At 42.2% G+C, this 19,852-nt stretch overlaps 1 protein-coding gene across 6 annotated transcripts in view; it reads left to right on the plus strand.

Moving 5' to 3' along the window:
* The first annotated feature begins 1,116 nt into the window (after positions 1-1,116).
* Positions 1,117-19,852, plus strand: part of CAMSAP2 (calmodulin regulated spectrin associated protein family member 2) — a 117,969-nt gene continuing 99,233 nt past the window's right edge. For 5 of the 6 annotated variants that reach the window (XM_005540352.4, XM_005540354.4, XM_005540353.4 and 2 more), the window contains exon 1: positions 1,117-2,192. In XM_005540352.4, the coding sequence (XP_005540409.1) occupies positions 2,054-2,192 (139 nt within the window). In that variant the 5' untranslated portion in view covers positions 1,117-2,053. The remainder of the gene's footprint in view (positions 2,193-19,852) is intronic. The other variant, XM_005540356.5, reaches the window with a different exon arrangement.

Below are 19,852 nucleotides of genomic sequence, written 5' to 3' on the forward strand. Positions count from 1 at the left end.
TAATAATAATAACAATAATTTTAAAATAAGATTAGATAATGTATTAAAATGAGATGTGAGGAGCTAGTGATTTAAGTAAGCTCAGTGTGTGTTAACTTTGATAATATTCACATGTAGTCCATTAATTGAGCAATTATACTATGGGGCTGGGTACCGTGTAGGTGCTGGAGATATACCATCATCATGTCATCAATGGGAAAAACAGACAAGTAACTGATGATTGCCACACAATGTGACAAATGCTACGACAGAATTAAGAACAGGGTGCTCTGGGAACAACGGGGGAGGCACCTATGTGACAGCCCTGACTGGAAAGTTGTCAGCAGCTATCAGGGAAGGCTTCATGGAGGAAGTGACTACTGTGGAGTTTGAAGGTGCAGTAGGAGTAAGCTGGGTGGACAGAGGAACCACCCTGAGCAAGGAGGTAGAGATCTGAGAAGGGATGCTCATTGAAGAAAATAGCAGTTCTGACAAAATGAAGCTATAAAGGCCTGCAGATGCCAGGTCACAAAGGGCATTAGCTTGCTTTGTGAAAGAATTTATGCTCTTTTCTGAGCGAATGGGGAGGCATTGATGGATGTGTTCCCATCCCAGAGATAAAATTTAAGTGGAGAGCACTGAGTTAAGAAAATATCTGGATATCATGAAATTAACACAGGTTTGGAGCCCCCACAGATCCTCAGTGGTTAAGTTCCATGTACGACCTAATCACCTCCACCTCTCTTTCGTGGACAATCAGCAATGACATCTACCTCGCAAGGGCTAAAGTGCAGGTCAAGTTCGCTGCAAAGTGTGTGTCACATAATGAGCATTTTAAATAAATATCAACTCTTTTCTAAGAAGCACTAAGTAGAATATGAAAGCTATTGCCAGGCCTCTCCCTCCTCCCTGTCTTCCTTTTCCTCTCTCAGCAGTGCAGGCAGCAGCAGCCAAAAGCCAGGGACGTGGAGGATGTCCACTCAAGCGAGTACTCCAGAGCGATGATTAAAAGGCAGCCGCCCCGAATCCCGGGGCGCGGGCGGGGAGCTAGGCTGGGCATGCTCAGTGGGCCGGCGACTGGAGGGAAGCTGGGCGGGGGCGGGGGCGGGGGTCGGAGCCGCGCGAGGGCGCATGCTCAGTCCCCGCATCTGTTCCTCCATCCAGTGCCGCAGCCGGAAAACCGCAGCGGCGGCGGCGGCGGCTGAGAGGGAACGACTCAGCGGGCTGCAGAAAGAGGGGCAGGAAAAAATTACAAGGACATAACTGATAAGACAGGAACTGAGAGCTTGGGATTCGCGGCCTCTCCCAGGCCACCACCTTCGCCGTCAGCAAGGGAGGAAGACCCGGGAGACGGCAGCGGCGACGGCGGCAGGGGAAGGAGACGGCGACGGGAGGGAGCGCAGAGGAGGGGACGGGTCGGCGGCGGCCTGCGAGCCGCAGTGATTTTGACGTTTTCCGCTGCTGCGTCTCCCGCGGGCCGCAGCCGGGCTGCGCTGGGTGGGCCAACTCGCCCTGTGCTTCCCCCTCGTCCCGCTCGTCCCTCCGGCCACCCGGGGCCTGAGGGGTCTCCCCGCTCCGAGGGAAGGGGAGAGGGAGGCGAGGGCGTGCGGGCATCGCGATGGCGGGGACATTTTCCACAACGTGATTGTTGAAGGTTTCCCCCACCCCCCCTCCCTTAAAATTCCGGGCCCTTCCAGCCTCCACCCTCCCCCAAGCCCGTGTGACTAAACCGAGACAAAGGGGAGGCGGCCTCGCTCACACGCGGGCTCGCGGGGCGGGTGGCTCGGAGGGGCGCGGGCGCGGGGCGGACCTCGCGCGGACGGACGGACGGACGGACGGACGGACGGAGACGGCGCCGCCACATTCCTATGCCCGGGAGCGGCGGCGGCGGCGGCTCCCGCGGGAGGCGGCAGGCGCGCGGCGCGGACAGCTGAGCTTCTCCCCCGTCGGCGCCCGGGCGGACGTCGCCCGGGCCCCGATGGTTTGAACTGCTTCTCCCTCCCGACCCCCGTGGCGGCGAGGCCACGCCATGTGAAGGTTAGGGCCGGGACATCCCAAGGAGCCGCCGTGAAAGATGGGGGATGCTGCAGACCCCAGGGAGATGAGAAAGACGTTCATTGTTCCAGCCATCAAGCCCTTTGACCACTATGATTTCTCCAGGGCCAAAATCGCCTGCAATCTGGCCTGGCTGGTGGCCAAAGCCTTTGGGACAGGTTAGTGGTGTCACCCCTTCCCTCCACTCTTCCTCCTGATGTGGTCCACATCCCGGTTTTTGTTCCCGATTCTCGAATCCCTCTCCGTGCCTGTCTTCTCGTACAGGTTCAGGGAGATGATGGGAGGCTAGAAAGAGAAAGAAAGGAGAAATACGGAAAGCAGGTTTGGTCTTCAATGAAGGGCACGTGAATGGTCAGGTGGGATTTGGCCAGATTCCTTTTATTGGATGGCAAAATGTTCACCACCACCACCCAGTGAGCAATTTTATGTTTTTACATAGAGTGGTTTTAATTTGTGGTATTTTCTTCATTGTGCTGCATACATTTCTGTCTCAGTCATAATTGTGATTACACCACCAAGAAATCTGACTTGGTTTCTTTATTATTGCGAGAGGGTGTATAGTGCATAGTACTGTATTGATTTTGACATTTGTAATGATGGCTGCTATTCAGGCTCCGTCGGATGTAAGGTGGCCTGTGTCGAGTGCAGTATTAATTTTTGTTGTCATTCTTTAAGGCTGTATCAGCCTTCTGCACACATGTTAAGTTCTTACTAAATCAATTATTTAAAACCAGTGTTCAGTTTGCTGACTGTAGGGTGCTGTTTTCATTTCCTATTGTCAGTGAGGCATATTCTTTTTTCCAAATGTATTTTGGCTTCATAAATTAAAAGAAACAGAAACTCCCTACTTTGGGAATTTTTTTAATAGAGGAGTTTTTTGAAGGCAAGTGCTGTTGACACAGAAATTGTGTAGTACAGTAGCAGTTAAACACTCCCTCCATAACCCAGTCTTTGCAAAATAACAGGAAAAGGGCCTCCCGTTGTGATTCTTTAGTGTTGCTTTAGGAGCCCATGTTGTGAAATGCTTAAAAAATTAGAGAGTTGCTTTTCATTGGAAGATGCTTCTGTAATTTGGTAACTTTTAAGAGTAATTTTACAAGATTTCTATTCCCTAGTTAGTGAATTTTAGATACATGAAATAATTTGTTGAAAAGTTCCGTAGTACTCACAAGTTTCCACATGTTAAATATAGGGTTTTTTAGGGGGGTGGTGACTAATTTCCAATTTTAGTACTATGTAATGTTTTGGTAAATGGTTTAGTTCAGTTTTATTGCTTAAACTTACACACAACTGAGTATCTTCAGGACTTACACACCCTACTTAAATAGCAGATTAATCTCAGTGTTTGGAAAATTATTTGAATTTGTTTTTGGGGAAACTTCCCATTGGTGTGATTTTATGTTTATGGCAGCCTTAATTTTACTTGAATTTTCATGCTTTGATATTAAACTGGCATCAGGAATAAATATAATATATCCTTTTCAACTAATTTATATTTTAAACATCTCTTTGAAATTAAATGTCTAGTGTAACTCATAGGAAGAAACACAAACTGTTACTGCCTTTATATAAAAACATTCTGGCACCACTGATAGAAGCAGTGAGAATAATAGATGTATGTTGGTTTTAACTTAAGCAGCACACGGAAGCTAGTATCTATTTGGATGGCAAATGAAGGCCATTTAAGTGCTTAGAAAACATGGAAAGAGGGAAATTTACATAGTCACCTATGTGGAAAGGTAGTATGTATGAAGTGGAAGGCAAAGGGAATAAGAGAAATATTTTCTTTCCATCTGGAATTGAGAGGATGCTTATAGGATACAGATGTCAAAATTTTGCCGTGCATACACAAAAGCTTCCAACTAGAAAATGGCCTACTTTCTGGATATGTGTCAGCCAGGTTGGTGGATTCTAGACCACTTGAACACACTGAACACACCTGAAGAAGAAAGGAAATGAAGGAAATCTAGTATCAGTGGAATCTGATGTCTGCCGCTGGATGCTTTGCATTAAGTTGTACATTGGGGATTCAAAACAGCTCTCTGATGTAGGTAGTGTGTTCCCCATTTAAAAAACAGGAGGAAGTCAGTACATTTGCACAAGATTAAACATCTGGCAAGTGATGTATTCTGCATGTCTGACTCTGAAGTCTTTGCTTATTACTCTATATCATTCTGCAGAGTAACCGTTTTATCTGCAAGTGTGAAAAATGTGCACATAGTACATATTGAAGTATAGTATTTTTTTCTTTAAAAATTGTGCAAATCTTAATTCATTTTCTGATAGATGATATTGTTGGCTATTACATTTGCCTTGGCAGCAGTTGGAATGGATGAAATGACCATATTCAAATGGGATGAAAAACAAGTTTAGAAGACCTTAAGTGACTTAGTAACAATATATTAATACATTATTAAGAATGTTATGTTTGTCCATTTTGTTTATTCTTTATCAACAGTCTTTCAAAACATAAATTTATATGGAATGACTAGAAAAAAATTAGGGTGGCTGGGCGCGGTGGCTCAAGCCTGTAATCCCAGCACTTTGGGAGGCTGAGACGGGCGGATCACGAGGTCAGGAGATCGAGACCATCCTGGCTAACACGGTGAAACCCTGTCTCTACTAAAAAATACAAAAAAACTAGCCGGGCGAGGTGGCGGATGCCTGTAGTCCCAGCTGCTTGGGAGGCTGAGGCAGGAGAATGGCGTGAACCCGGGAGGCGGAGCTTGCAGTGAGCTGAGATCCGGCCACTGCACTCCAGCCTGGGTGACAGAGCAAGACTCCGTCTCAAAAAAAAAAAAAAGAAAGAAAAAAATTAGGAATTTTTTAAATGTAAATATTCTTTATTTGCTGCCGATACTCTTACGCAGGAGAGGTTAATAGATAGCATTTTTCAAAGGTATTACCTAATTATATTCAGTTATTCAAAACATTAACCCAGCTTTCAAGTATGATTTACTAAAATCACTCCTTTAACAATGACTTACAGTATCTTCAGGCACTGATTTGGTGTTTTCTGTTAGAAACTTTCTAACTTTTGATGTACTGAAAAACTAGTCAAGTTTATAACCATATGTTGTAAAAGTCATTTAAAATCATAGCTAGAAATAAATTGTGAGCATAGAATGAAGTAATTGAACTTAAAAAAAAAAAAAACCCACAAAACACTGATGTTGTAATACCTAGAAAGCAGATATGGAATATTTACTTAATTTGAAGTCTTAGGAGCCTTGAATCATTTTCTTCTCTTTACAGTAGTATTACAAAAGTATTACAAATAGTCCAAATTTTAAGAGTTTAATTTGTGGAAGAATGCAGGTACGGGTTTGATTAAATGAAGAATAAGTTTTTATAGATGAATTTAAAACAGTAAATAGATAATCCAAATTGCAAAGGAGGAAGTAGTTCAACTATTTGTGCCTTTTCTATATTTGAAGAGCTTAACCCATTTAAGCAAAGATTTTACAGAATTTTCTTTAAATGTTCTGTTCCCTTAAATCCTTTGGGGGAAATGGTAGGTCCAAAACCTCTTGTGACACTCTTGAATTTGGAATTCAAGGCCCACTTCCTAGTGTCAGTTTATCACTTCAATCTTCTCGACTATTATTTTCCTTTGTATCCCATTTAGTTTAGTGATATAAAATATTTCCTGTTATAAATATACCTTGTTACATTTCTTTGTCTATGTTAACAGATCTTGCTGTCAAAGTCCTATATAAGGTCTGACTCCTGTGCATATATGAAGATTGTTGAGAGCAGTAGGTAGCATTGTGGTTAAGAAGGACCCGTAGCAGAGGGGCCAGTTTGGGACATTATTGCAGGAGTCTGGGCAAAAGATGAGGTCCTTTCTCTTTGATTTTGTAGTCAATAGAATAATTTACTAATAAGAAAAAAAAAATTCATGAGGTCTTGAAGTAAGGGGGGGTATGATAATGAAGCTGCTAATATAGGCTGGGCATAGTGGCTCATGCCTGTAATCCCAGCACTTTGGGAGACCAAGGCGGGTGGATCACCGAGGTCAGGAGTTCGAGACCAGCCTGACCAACATGGTGAAACCCCATCTCTGCTAAAAATACAAAAATCAGCTGGGCGTGGTGGCAAGTGCTTGTAATCCCAGCTACTCGGGAGGCTGAGGCAGGATAGTCACTTGAACCTGGGAAGTGGAGGTTGCAGTGAGCCGAGATCGTGCCATTGTATTCCAGCCTGGGCAACAGAGTGAGACTCTGTCTCAAAAAAAAAAAAATAATAATAATAAATAAAGCTGCTAATATTTACTGAGCTCCTACACTGTGTGTCAAGCACTTTATACATACTGTATCATTTAAATCCTTATGACAGCCTTTTGAGGTGGAACAGTTACTTATTCCAGTTTTACTGATGAGGAAAGTGAGGCCCAGGGGCTTAGGAACTCTTCCAGAGTTACCCAACTTACGGAGCTGGGGTCTGAACCCAGGGAATTTGACTTGAGCCTGTACTTGTAACTACTGTTCTCTATGGGTAGAAGTCAAAAAATGGAAATGAGGCAAATGATAGAAAAAACGTTGCAGATATTTAATCTCTAGTATTTCGAAGTGACCGGGTACATGGGAAATGGTTTGAATGAAAAGGGAATGTGTAAGAGGACGAGGTCACCTGAGGTTTTAAGAAGGATGAGGTACCTGAGATTTTGAGATTTGTTGACTGACAAGCTGAACTGTGATGCCATTGACAGAGAAAAAGTGTAGTAACACTGAAGCCCTGGAAGGAGAAAGTTTCAAGGAGAATGGTCTGATTCAACAGTGTCAAATCCTATGTGTTTAAGCTATGCGTTTCTTTTAAGAGTTTATGCTTTAGTAGGGGAGGTATGATAAATGTATAACCACAGTAGAGTTCAGAAGTAAGGTAAGAGCCGTACAATTGGAAATGACATTCAGAGGGAGACTGGTGGTGGTAGGATGCAGTGGGGTGGCAGGGGAGAGGCCATTTCCAGCAATCAGTGGTCTGTGAAGGAAGACCTCTCTAGTGGAGGTGGTATTTAAGCTATAGGCTGAATGGAAAGTAGGCATGGTAGATGGAGGAAATGGTTTGTATGTAGGCATGGAGTTGTGAAACTCAGGTAGTGCTAATGAAACAACAGAGACCAGATTGATTGGATGAGGTTTATGTAATGAAGCAGTGAGACAGCCAGCTTGAAAGACAAACAGACAGAATTATGTGAAGGGTGAGGTGAAGGAATTTGGTATTTATTTAGTAGTTAAATTATCCTAAGCACATTAGATTAAAAAAAAAGAAAAAATACTATTACATGTATTAAACATGTACTTTGTGCTAATTATTATTCTAAGCATTTTATATGCATTTATTTTAATTTGGAGAATGAACCTATTAAGTAGATATTATTTTATTTCTTCTAAGACTCTAAAACAGGATTTCTCAACTGCAGAACTATTGGCCAGATAATTCTTTGTTGTTGGGGGCTGTCCTGTGCATTCTAGGATTTTAGCAATATCTGTGGCCTGTATCCACCTGATGCCAGTAGTGTTCCCTATCTCTACCCCTACTCCTACCCCAGCTGTGACAACCCAGAATGTCCCCAGACATCTCCAGATGTCTCCTGGGAAACAAAAGGAGCCCAGGTTGAGAATCACTGCTATCAATATTATAAGACAACTATTGTGATCTAAAAAGGGTTTTTTTGTACATTGAAGTACAAATGAATTATAAGACATACTGATTTCACAAATATTCAATTTGAAAATAAGAATTTAGGAAATACATGATTGTTCACCCTTTTTAAAATAAACAATGAGACAGATTTAGAGGAGTTAACTAACTTGCCCTTGATCATACAACTTGTAAGAGGTGGAAACAAAATTAGAGTCTAAGCCTTTGTGATATTGAAATTTGTATCTTAACCTCTGAGTTATAGTCTTCCTGGATTTTTAGTAGAGACGGGGCTTTGCCATGTTGGCCTGGCTGATCTCGAACTTTGGGGTCAAGTGATCTGCCTGCCTCGGCCTCCCAAAGTACTGGGATTACAGGCGTGAGCCTTCGTGCCTGGTTGATGATGATATTAAAATAGACTGTTGACCGTGTAAACTTATTTCTAATTTACATGTTTTATAGAATTTTGTCTCACAACAGATTTTGAAACAGCAGAAATATTTTCTATTACCTACCCTTTAAAAAAATAGATGCTAGAGGTCTTTGTTATAGGTTCTTGAAAATGTATTAACAGTTAAAAAGTTTTTTAAAATAGGTATACAGGTACAGATTCAAAACTCAAAGGTATAAAAGAGTAGATCTTGTGAGAAGTCTTCTTCCCACCTGGACCCTGAGCCAGTCAGTTTGTTTTAAGCAAGATGAAATCATCAGAAGATTTGTTTTTAGAAAATCTCTTGGAATACACTTAAAAATGGTTAAAATAGTGAAGTTTATGTAATGTATATTTTACCACAATTTTTAAAAAGATGTCTTGGAAACAGTAGAAAATGAATTGGAGGAGGGCCAAGAGTTGTGAAGGAGGAAACCAGTTGGGAAGTTATTATGGTTCAGGTGAGAGATGATGGCGTCTTGAATGTGGATGGTAGTGGTGGATATGGAAAGAAGTGGATGAATGTAAAGGATAAGGCTTGGTGATTGATTGGATATGTTGAAGAAAAGATGAGATTTTGGGAAGTGTTAAGACTGATTCTATTTTGTGAGAAAGGGAACAATGGAAGAGGGCCAGTGTGTGTGTTTAAGAGAGAAGGAGGAAAGAACCATATTGAGTTTGAGGAACATATAAAATGGTGGTGTGTGCATTAGGCCTGTGGAAATTCATATATGGAGCTTAGAAGACCTCAGGGATGAGAGTTATAGGTGGTAATTAAAATTTAAAAAGTAGGTAACTACCACTCACTAGTCACTTTTTTTTTTTTTTTTTTTTTTTTTTTGTTTTTATGAGACCGAGTCTCGCCCTGTCGCCCAGGCTGGAGTGCGGTGATGTGATCTCGGCTCACTGCAAGCTCCGCCTCCCGGGTTCATGCCATTCTGCCTCAGCCTCCTGAGTAGCTGGGACTACAGGTGCCCGCCACCACGCCCGGCTAATTTTTTGTATTTTTAGTAGAGACGGGGTTTCACCGTGTTAGCCAGGATGGTCTCGATCTCCTGACCTCATTATCCGCCCCCCTTGGCCACCCAAAGTGCTGGGATTACAAGCGGACCACTAGGCCCGGTCTAGTTCCTTTTTTTTTTTTTTATTAGAGATAAGGTCTCACTGTCATCCAGGCCAAGTGCAGTCATGTGATCATAGCTCATTGCAGCTTCAAATTTCTGGGCTCAGGTGATCCTCCTGCCTTAACCTTTTGAGTAGCTGGACTACATGCCTGGTTAATTTTTTTGAAAATATTTTGTAGAGAGGAAGTCTCACTATGTTGCCCAAGCTGGTCTTGAACTCCTGGATTCAAGCACTCTTCCTGCCTTGGCTTCCCAAAGTGTTGGGATTACATGTGTGAGCCACCCCACCCAGCTGACTGCCAGTCACTTTGAGGGATAGTATGGAGAAAGAAGGGACCCAAGACAGGCGAGCCAGCAAAGGCGCTAGGCATAGGGTAATTAGAAAGAAAACCAGAGAATGTGGAGGCTCAGAAGACTAGGGAAGAGAACATTGAGGATGAAGGAATATGAGGTGTAGATGAGAAAGATTAATCGAGGACTCTCAAAAAGATCCATTAGATTTAGCAACAAGGAAGTTATTGGTGATTTTGCTGAGAACATTTTGAGGGGAATGTAGAGACAGAAGCATGACTAGGTTTAAAGTAAATGGGAGATTGTATCAGTTATGCTGTCCTCACTTGTAGTAACAAAAAATCCACCTCAAATTGCATTTGTACATTGTACAAATAGTAAAGAGGATTTATTGTTTCTGAAAAAGTCCTCAAGTGGGATGGGCTTTGGTTTTGATTTGATCAGGGCTGTAGCTTCATTTCTCTGTGATTCTTTTAGCTGTGCCCTTGTTCATGTGTGGATTTCATTCTTAGGCTGTCTAGTCTCATGGTAGAAAATGGTTATAGCAGTTCTGTGTACCACACCATTCGGAGCTCTTCTCTAATCACTGAAAGTTCTACACTCTTGTCTTGCTTTTTTCTTTCTCTTCAAACAGAAGGATTGATTATAGAAAATCTCAAATATATACAACAACAATAATCTTTCATGTATCCATCATCCAGCCCCTGCCATCATCAACTTATGGCCAATCTTGATTCATCTCTAAACACTCCCCACCACTGCCAATTATTTGAAACAAATTACAAACATCATGTCATCCCATCTATACATATATCAGTATGTATTTCTGTAAGTCCACTCCCTTTTTAAAATGTGATCATGGCACAGCCATCACAGCACTGTTGTAATCATAGGATTCCATATCATCAAATCAATATGAAGATTTCTGATTGTCTCATCAGTATTTTTTATTTTTAAATTTATTTTATTATTATTTTTTTTGAGACGAGTCTCACTCTGTTGCCCAGGCTGGAGTGCAGTGGCAATCTCGGCTCACTACCAGCTCCGCCTCCCGGGTTCCCACCATTCTCCTGCCTCAGCCTCCCGAGTAGCTGGGACTATAGGCACCCGCCACCACACCTGGCTCATTTTTTGTGTTTTTAGTAGAGACGGGGTTTCACAGTGTTAACCAGGATGGTCTAGATCTCCTGACCTCATGATCCGCCCACTTTGGCCTCCCAAAATGCTGGGATTACTGGTGTGAGCCACCGTGTCCGGCCAAATATTTTTTATTTTTATTTTACAGTTTTTTTTTTTTTTTTTTTTTTTGAGACGGAGTCTTGCTCTGTCACCCAGGCTGGAGTGCAGTGGCCGGATCTCAGCTCACTGCAAGCTCCGCCTCCCGGGTTTACGCCATTCTCCTGCCTCAGCCTCCCGAGTAGCTGGGACTACAGGCGCCCGCCACCTCGCCCGGCTAGTTTTTTTGTATTTTTTAGTAGAGACGGGGTTTCACCGTGTTAGCCGGGATCGCCTCTCGATGTCCTGGCCTCGTGATCCGCCCGTCTCGGCCTCCCAAAGTGCTGGGATTACAGGCTTGAGCCACCGCACCCGGCCTTATTTTACAGTTTTATTTGTTCTAGTCAGGATCCATCTAAAGGCCATACTTTGCAACTGGTTGATGTCTCTTTACATTGTTGTGTTTTTTTTTTTTTTTTTTCCAAGTATATATGACCAGAAGATTTTTTTTTTTCTTTTTTCTTTTTTTTTTTTTTTTTTTTGAGACGGAGTCTTGCTGTGTCACCCAGGCTGGAGTGCAGTGGCCGGATCTCAGCTCACTGCAGGCTCCTCCTCTCGGGTTCACGCCATTCTCCTGCCTCAGCCTCCCGAGTAGCTGGGACTACAGGCACCCGCCACTTCGCCTGGCTAGTTTTTTGTATTTTTTAGTAGAGACGGGGTTTGACCGTGTTAGCCAGGATGGTCTCGATCTCCTGACCTCGTGATCCACCCGTCTCGGCCTCCCAAAGTGCTGGGATTACAGGCTTGAGCCACCGCGCCTGGCCTGATTTTTTTTTTTTTCTTAATGTATAGGCTCCCATCTCATTTTATCTGCCTTGCAATTTATTTGTTGGATAAACCAGAGTGTTTGTCCTATAAAGTTTCCTACAGTTTGGAACTCCATGATATTAATAAGTTTCTCTTTGTCCTCTGTATTCGTTATAAATTGATAGTTAGATCTAGAGGATTGATTGCATTCAGGTTTGATTTTTTTTTTTTTTTTTTTTTAGTATACTTTATAGGTGATGTGTACTTCTACCACGAGATACTTAATGTCTAGTTTTCTCTCTGTCATGACTTCTGTATTTATTAGCTGGAATGCTGTTTTAAAAATAAATTTCCCTTTATTATTTGATTACCCTGAGTGCTGTGTGGGAAATTACCTTGATCCAATGGTAGCCTCTAAGTACATGCCATACAAAACTAGCCTAGAAGTCACAGTACAGAAAGCTCACAGAACAACTTAAAATGCCCAAACTATGTGATTTGTTAAATCAGTTTTTAGAGAGAAGCAAGAGGAAAGAGATAGGATGAGATAAAACACTTAGGATAGGGTGCAAACAGGGAGGAAGGACCACACTGCCTGAATCCTGCAGTATATACATTTCATATGTCCTCTCTCTACTACATTAGCCTTCTCTGCTGATAGTGTGGTCACCAGGACCAGAATTGAGGTTTGAACAAAGAGGCCCACAGAGACACAGGCCAGTGCCACACACTTGCTCTATTAGACATGGGACAAGGAAGCCTGCCACAGCTGTAGCTTGCCATAAGCCTGATGATAGCCATGGGCTTTGTTCCTTGGGCAGAGGACACATGGGCCAGACTGCTCATCACCAATGGGTAGCTGAATTAAGGACTCATGAATATTGTGCTCATGTGTTCATTGACTCTTGTTGTTTAGTGTCATGCATAGTTACTATGTCATGAATATTTAGTACTTAGTATATTTAGTGTATCATGAATATTTAATACATAGGTGCCTCATAAATATTAGGTATCTTGTTTTTTCCACCCCTTTCTATGTTTAATGTATGTGTGCTATTAACTGCTTACCTTTAACAAATTCTGTCAATTATACGTTAACAAACTTTTAAAACTAGCTTCTTATCTATACTTAAAATATCTTCGAACATTTCATCTACATTTTACATGCGTATTCATCTTTATTTATAATAGAATTGAATAGTCTCAAAAGTAAAATTTTATTACATTGAGGTACAGGGACATCAGGATAAATGCTATATTCTTTCTCTTTATGAGGGGGAAATTGGACCAGACAGAATGGATCACTGGCCCCTGAGAATCTGAAAGGGGGTAAAGAATAGGGAGAACATTCCAGAGAATGTGAAAAGGCTCTGGAGTGGAAGAGAGCATGGTTTCCAGGAACTGAATGTGACTGGCAGGGATAAGATCATTCCATTCTTGTAGGCCAGAGGAAGGATTTTAATCCTTAGAGAAGTGAGAATTCATTGGAAACCCTTGGGGATGGGGGTGGTATGCGTGACATGACCAAATTTGCTTATGGGAAATAAGCAAATTCTGGCTATAGTAGAGAATGGTTTGGAGCGGGGAGCAGAGTGAATGTGGGAAGACACAATTCGGAGTAAATGTAGTAATTAAGATAAAAAGTGCTGGTCGCCTGAACTAGGGAGAACCAGAACCTGGAGTCTTGAGATTGTGAGAAGGGGAAGACTTTAGACTGGATTCTGTAATGGATTTTATTTATGGGTTGAAGGAGAGGGAAGCATTAACGATGACTCCTAGGTTTCTGACTTGTTCAGCTTGATGGATTGTGGTGTACTTTATTGATGTAAGGAACACTGAAAGATCATCAAGTGTAGGATAAAAGATTGGTTTGGGGCATTTTGAAGTTTTGTAACTTTTTCAACATAATTTCAAATGTGTAAGAATAGTATAAAGAATTCCCAAATACCCTTTATCCAGATTTACCAATTGTTAATGTTTTGTCCCATTTGTTTTATTATTCTCTCTCATTCCTTCCTACCTCCCACACAAATGCGTGTGTGTGTGTGTGTGTGTGTGTGTGTGTGTGTGTGGAGAGAGAGAGAGAGAGAGAGAGAGAGAGAGAGAGAGAGAGAGAAAGAGAGAGAGAAAGAGAAAGAGATACGCGTTTTTTGTTTTTTTTTTTCTTGAGACAGAGTTTTGCTCTTGTTGCCCAGGCTGCAGTGCGATGGCGCAATCTCGGCTCACTGCAAACTCTGCCTCCCAGGTTCAAGTGATTCTCCTGCCTCAGCCTCCCAAGTAGCTGGGATTACAGGCACCTGACACCACACCCAGCTAATTTTTTTTGTATTTTTAGTAGAGATGGGGTTTCATGATGTTGGTCAGGTGGTCCACCTGCCTCGGCCTCCCAAAATGTTGGGATTGCAGGCATGAGCCACCGCACCTGGCCTTTTTTTTTTTTTTTTTTGAGACAGTGTTTTGCTCTGTTACCAGGATGGAATGCAGTGGCACGATCTTGGCTCACTGCAACCTCCAACTCCCGGGGTCAAGGGATTCTCATGCCTCAGCCACCCGAGTAGCTGGGATTACTGGCATGTGCCACCACCCCCAGCTAATTTTTGTGTTTTTAGTAGAGATAGGGTTTCACCATGTTGGCCAGGCTGATCTCGAACTCCTGACCTCAAGTGATCTGCCTGCCTTGGCCTCCCAAAGTGCTGGGATCGTAGGCATGAGCCGCTGTGCCCAGCAATGTATATATAACGTGTGTGTCTGCACATATATATAGGATATAAATATATATAATATTTCTGAACCATTTAAGAATGTGTTAGGAGATATTGTACCCCACACTCCTTCAGTGTGTATCTCCTAAAATGAAGGATAGTTCCTGAACATAAGCTTATTTAAAAATTGGAAAATTTAACCTTGATGTGATATTATTATCTGATTCACAGCCCATATTCAGATTTGCCAATTATTTTGAAATTCATTATTGCTATTTTATTTCCCAATTCAGGATCATGCTTCACATTTAGTTGTGATGTCTCCTAAGTCTCCTTTAACCTGGAATAGTTCTTCACTCTGCCTTTGTCTTTCATGATATTAACACTTTTGAAGATGGAACACCAGCCTGGGCGTGGTGACTCACCCCTGTAATCCCAGCACTTTGGAAGGCTGAGGTGGGCTTATCACTTGAGGTCAGGAGTTCGAGACCACCCTGGCCAACATGGTGAAACCCTATCTCTATGTAAAAATACAAAAAATTAGCCAGTGGTGTGTGCCTGTAGTCCCAGTTACTTGGTCTTGCTTGTGGTCCCAGCTACTCCGTAGGCTGAGGCAGGAGAATTGCTTGAACCTGGGAGGTGGAGGTTACAGTGAGCTGGCATTATGCCACTGCACTCCAGCCTGGGCAATAGAGGCAAAACTCTGTCTCAAAAAACAAACAAAGATAGAGCACCCTTAGCTGTGTGTTGGCTGGGTATCAAGCCCCTTCCTTAGGCATGGTCTTAGCTCTTGGCTAATTTTTGCCTTGTGTGTCTGGTATAAGCAGCCAGTTCTCTGCAGGAGCTGACTGGGTGCCTCCTTCTGTGTATTCCTCTTCTCTACTCTGGAGTGTTGCGCCCTGATTTAGCAGATGTCCCCCTCCACCCTTGGTCCAAATGACTGGGACAATGATGAGATACTTACACGGGTGCTGGTATTGGTAGGAATACCTAGACAGTAGGAAAAAAAACAAATTACACAAGAGTCCTGCCCTCAGACAAGAGCTGATGGAGACAAGGAACTGGAGACCATCTCCTAAACTCCTACTACTTCTGCCCTCTGGTGCACCCTATCTTTTGGCTTTCTTCCCTCTTTCCTACTTCCCTTCTTCCCTCGCTTCCATTCACTCTTCCCTGCTCCTCTCTGGCAGACCCACCCCTCTACTCCTCTTGCTTGTCACTGCCATTACCACGACCACCAGTTGTCTCTCTGTCAGCAGATGTGCACTGTTGCCTCTCTGCACAGCACCATCCCTGCATTCCACAGGAGACTTGGGCAGGGGTGCCTGAGAGGTACCCAGAGACAAATCACTTGGCAGCCAGGCAGCCCCAGAGCAAAGATATGCAGACAGATGAAAGTCTCCTTACCCCCACTTCTTCCAAGATCAGAACAGCTTGACGTACTCCCTCATACACAGTGATGCCAGGAAGGCAGGGGAGGCGTGGGAAGTCTTCCTTCCCAGTACCTGCAAAATGTCTGAGCATTATGTTGATTTTTTTCGTTTATTAAAATGTACTTTTTATCTTATAAAAACAATAGGCCTGTTATTTTATAGAATGTCTCTAAATTTGGATTTGTTTAAGGTTTCTTTATTCAAATTTGATAAGGTTCAAGTTATAGAAGCCTGGTAGACTACTGCAGAAGAGATGTTGTATTCTCAGTAAATCATATCAGGGGACACATAATGTTTGTTCCAGTATAGGTGATGTTAACTTTGATCACCTGGTTAAAGTGGTATCTGCCAGTTTTCTCCATTATAAAATTATTTTCCACTTTAAATTAATAAGTAATTTATAGGGAGGTAATTCAAAATATCCTGTTCATTAAACTGTTACCCACCATTTTAGAATCCAATAATGATCTTGCTCGAACCGATTATTGCTGTTGATTACTATCCTTTCTTCCATTTATTTGTTGATATTATACCACAAGAAAGAGCTGGTTTTTTTTTTTTTTTTGAGACGAAGTCTGGCTCTGTAGCCCAGGCTGGAGTGCAGTGACGCAATCTCCGCTCAGTGCAAGCCCTGCCTCCCGGGTTCACACCATTCTCCTGCCTCAGCCTCCCGAGTAGCTGGGACTGCAGGCACCCACCACCATGCCCGGCTAATTTTTTGTATATTTAATAGAGACGGTGTTTCACCGTGTTAGCCAGGATGGTCTCGATCTCCTGACATTGTGATCTGCCCGCCTTGGCCTCCCAAAGTGCTGGAATTACAGGCATGAGCCACCGCGCCAGGCCGAAAGAGCTTCTTTTTTAATGTGTTATTTATTTGTGTCAGGATAGACTCATTGATGCATGTTTTATTCAGTGGGTTATAATTCTTTATTATGTATTCTGATGTTTACGTTTTACCAGTTTTAGCCAATGGCATCCCCTTCCATCTGGATCCTGTGTTCTTTTGACATGGCTCCATTATTTGTTAGCATTTCCTTACTTTCTGGCATATACACAAAATAAAGATGTTCAAAGCATATCTTGTACTTTCCCTGCTCCAGGCCTGGAAACATTTCTTCAAGGAACCCTGTTGCTTTTGGTGGGAAAGGTATTAGAAACCAAGATATAGCTGCTAGGCTTATTGCTAACAGTGTTACTTAGTAGACAGATAGCAAACACACACATATACATAGTGTATAGCTAAATTTATTTCTTTTGCTATCCATATTTATATAAAGAAATATGTATCTGAAACATCATGTATTTATACTGACACTTCCCATTTCAACCAGCACCACAGAGTTCATTCTAGTCTTTCCTTTTTCCATATTTGTAACTCCCCTGGTCACTGAGAAATCTGGCTCCCATTTTGAGTTAGGTTTCTTGGTGACATCCAAGTGAAGAGCTGAGTAGGCTGATGACTTATAAAGATCTGGAGCTCAGAAGTGGTGCTTTGGCCTCATAGGGTAATGGGAGGAGTGGAGGTGGTAATTTAAGCTCAGGAATGCTCTACCACACTTACCATGTTGTTTGGTAATAATGTAGAGGGGAGGGAGCTAACTTTTAATTGGTACCTTCTTGGAAGGCAAGGCTCTATGTGCAGGTACTATACAGTCTTTGGTAAATATTTGAGTGCGTACTGTGTTTCAGACACAGTTCCAGGTACTAGTGACACAGAACAGATAAGTATCTTGCTCTCCTTGAGGTAACTTAAAGTGAGAGGAAGTAGAAATAAAATATTATGGGATAGTAATAGTTGTTATCTAGAGAATTAAACTACAGTGAGTGATTGGGTGGTCATGGAAAGGGTGTTGAGGAAGTTACATTTAACTGAGATCTGAATGGAAAGAGCCAACCATTCAGTTAAGGGGAGGAACATTAGAGACAGAAGGCCTCTAGTGCACGGGCCAAAAGGTCTAAACCTGGCATACTCTAGCAACAGGAAGAGTTGGGTGTTTGGAACATAGTGGCCTGGGGAAAGTGGAGGAAGTTGAGGTCAGAGTAGGAGTAGGCAGCACATTTGTGGAATATGGAGAAACTAAAACTCAGAGAAGTTACTGAACTCAAGATCCCATCAAGTAAATGGCTGGGCTGGGCATGGTGGCTGGTGCCTGTAATCCCAGCACTTTGGGGGGCCAAGGCGGGCAAATCATCTGAGGTCAGGAGTCCAAGATCAGTCTAGCTGACATAGTGAAACCCCATCTCTACTAAAAATACAAAAATTAGCTGGGTGTGGTGGCACATACCTGTAGTCCTAGCTACTCGGGAGGCTGAGGCACAAAAATTGCCCGAACCCAGGACGTGGAGGTTGCAGTGAGTCGAGATCGTGTCACTGCACTCTAGCCTGGGCGACAGAGTGAGACTCTTTCTCAAAAAAAAAAAAAAAAAAAAAAGAAAAAAGAAAAAAAGTAAGTGGTAAAATTAGGACTCCACCGATTCTTTTAAAATCTAAAGCCTATACTTTCTCAAAGCCCAAATTTTTACCAAATTTCAGAATGAATGTAGGTAGTGAATGTAGGTAAACTGAAAACATACTTGGTTTTGAGAGGGATTGCTCTCACAGAAATTAAGTGTGGCCCAGAGAAAACTAAAGTTTCTCAAAGCATGTACAAGGAGTAAATAATGATTACTAGCGCAGAATCAGGTAGTAAACTTGAAGGGGAAATTTGAAACCTGGGAGTACTTTCAGGAAAAGGCTAGTGACTAGAATTTTTTTTTTAATAACATTTTTATTTATTCATCAAATCTTTCCTTACCATGTACCAGGCACTGAGTTAGGCCCTAGTGATTCTTATCATGGTAAATAAGGCAGACATGATCCTTGCCCTTTGGTCATGTATTAGAGTATTCATATCAGTACATGCTTGTCAACAGTGGGTTTAAACTTTTTTTTTTTTTTGCCATTTTGATAACTTTCTTTGATACTTTGATAAGTATCTTGCTCTCTTTGAGGTAACTTAAAGTGAGAGGAAGTAGAAATAAAATATTATTTTATGTACTTTGTATTATTTTAAGTACTATGAAGTTTTAAATGTTATTGATCATCTTTATGTCTTTTGGTTAATTTCAAGTTCAGAGTCCGTGGCTTACTTTTAATTGGAGTTCTTTGAAACTTAGAAGTTCTATAATAGTAATTACTTTAGAAACTATCTTTAGATTTGGAAAATAAGGTGGTATGCCTATGATTTAGTGTGATGATATTTCTGAAATGTACTCCCCTCCTGCTTCCTGCCCCTTTATTGCTTTAAATAAATCTGTGTCACTTGCTGGAATGTGGATGCAACTGGTAGCTAACCCAGTTTTATAGAAAATTGCCTTGAGCAATACTGTCTCTATTCCCTCTACCTGTACCTCAGGCATTTCAGGTGGATGTCAATTTCAAAACTTAGGTCTAGTCGGGACTTACAGTAACATGATTAAGTTATGTTCTGCTTAAGTCGTGGTGTACAAAAAAAACTCATCTCGTATCCTTTGCAGTTCTAGCAGTGGTATTTCACTCAGCCGTTCTGTCAGTATTAATTTATTACTTTTTGTGTTCTGGAGGTTAGAGAGAGAGTGAAACCTCTTATCTTTGATTTTGCTGTTTATTTTCTAATATGCTGTTTCAGTTAATTTTTTTTTTGAGACGGAGTTGTGCACTGTTGCCCAGATTGGAGTGCAGTAGCACAATCTCGGCTCACTGCAGTTCCGCCTCCCGGGTTCACGCCATTGTCCTGCCTCAGCCTCCCGAGTAGCTGGGACTACAGGCACGAGCCACCACGCCTGGCTAATTTTTTGTACTTTTAGTAGAAACGGGGCTTCACTGTGTTAGCCAGGATGATCTCAATCTCCTGACCTCGTGATCCGCCGGCCTCGGCCTCCCAAAGTGCTGGGATTACAGGCGTGAGCCACTGTGCCTGGCCAGTTAATTTTTTTTTAACGTGGTACAATTCCAAACTTGAAAAATAGTCTTGTACCATTGGTAAAATGATAGACACTTTTGAAGTTTTCTCTTAAGTATATTTAGCTCTTGAAGACTTGTTTTTAAAATGACCTATTTTATATTCAGTATGAAGTTTTACATTCTCTTGAGGGCTGAAAAATCTGTTTTTGTTGTATTCTTGAAACAGTCTTTGGCTATGGATCCTTTCC

The sequence above is a fragment of the Macaca fascicularis genome, chromosome 1 (genome assembly GCF_037993035.2).
Source record: "Macaca fascicularis isolate 582-1 chromosome 1, T2T-MFA8v1.1".
Taxonomy (NCBI): Eukaryota; Metazoa; Chordata; class Mammalia; order Primates; family Cercopithecidae; genus Macaca; species Macaca fascicularis.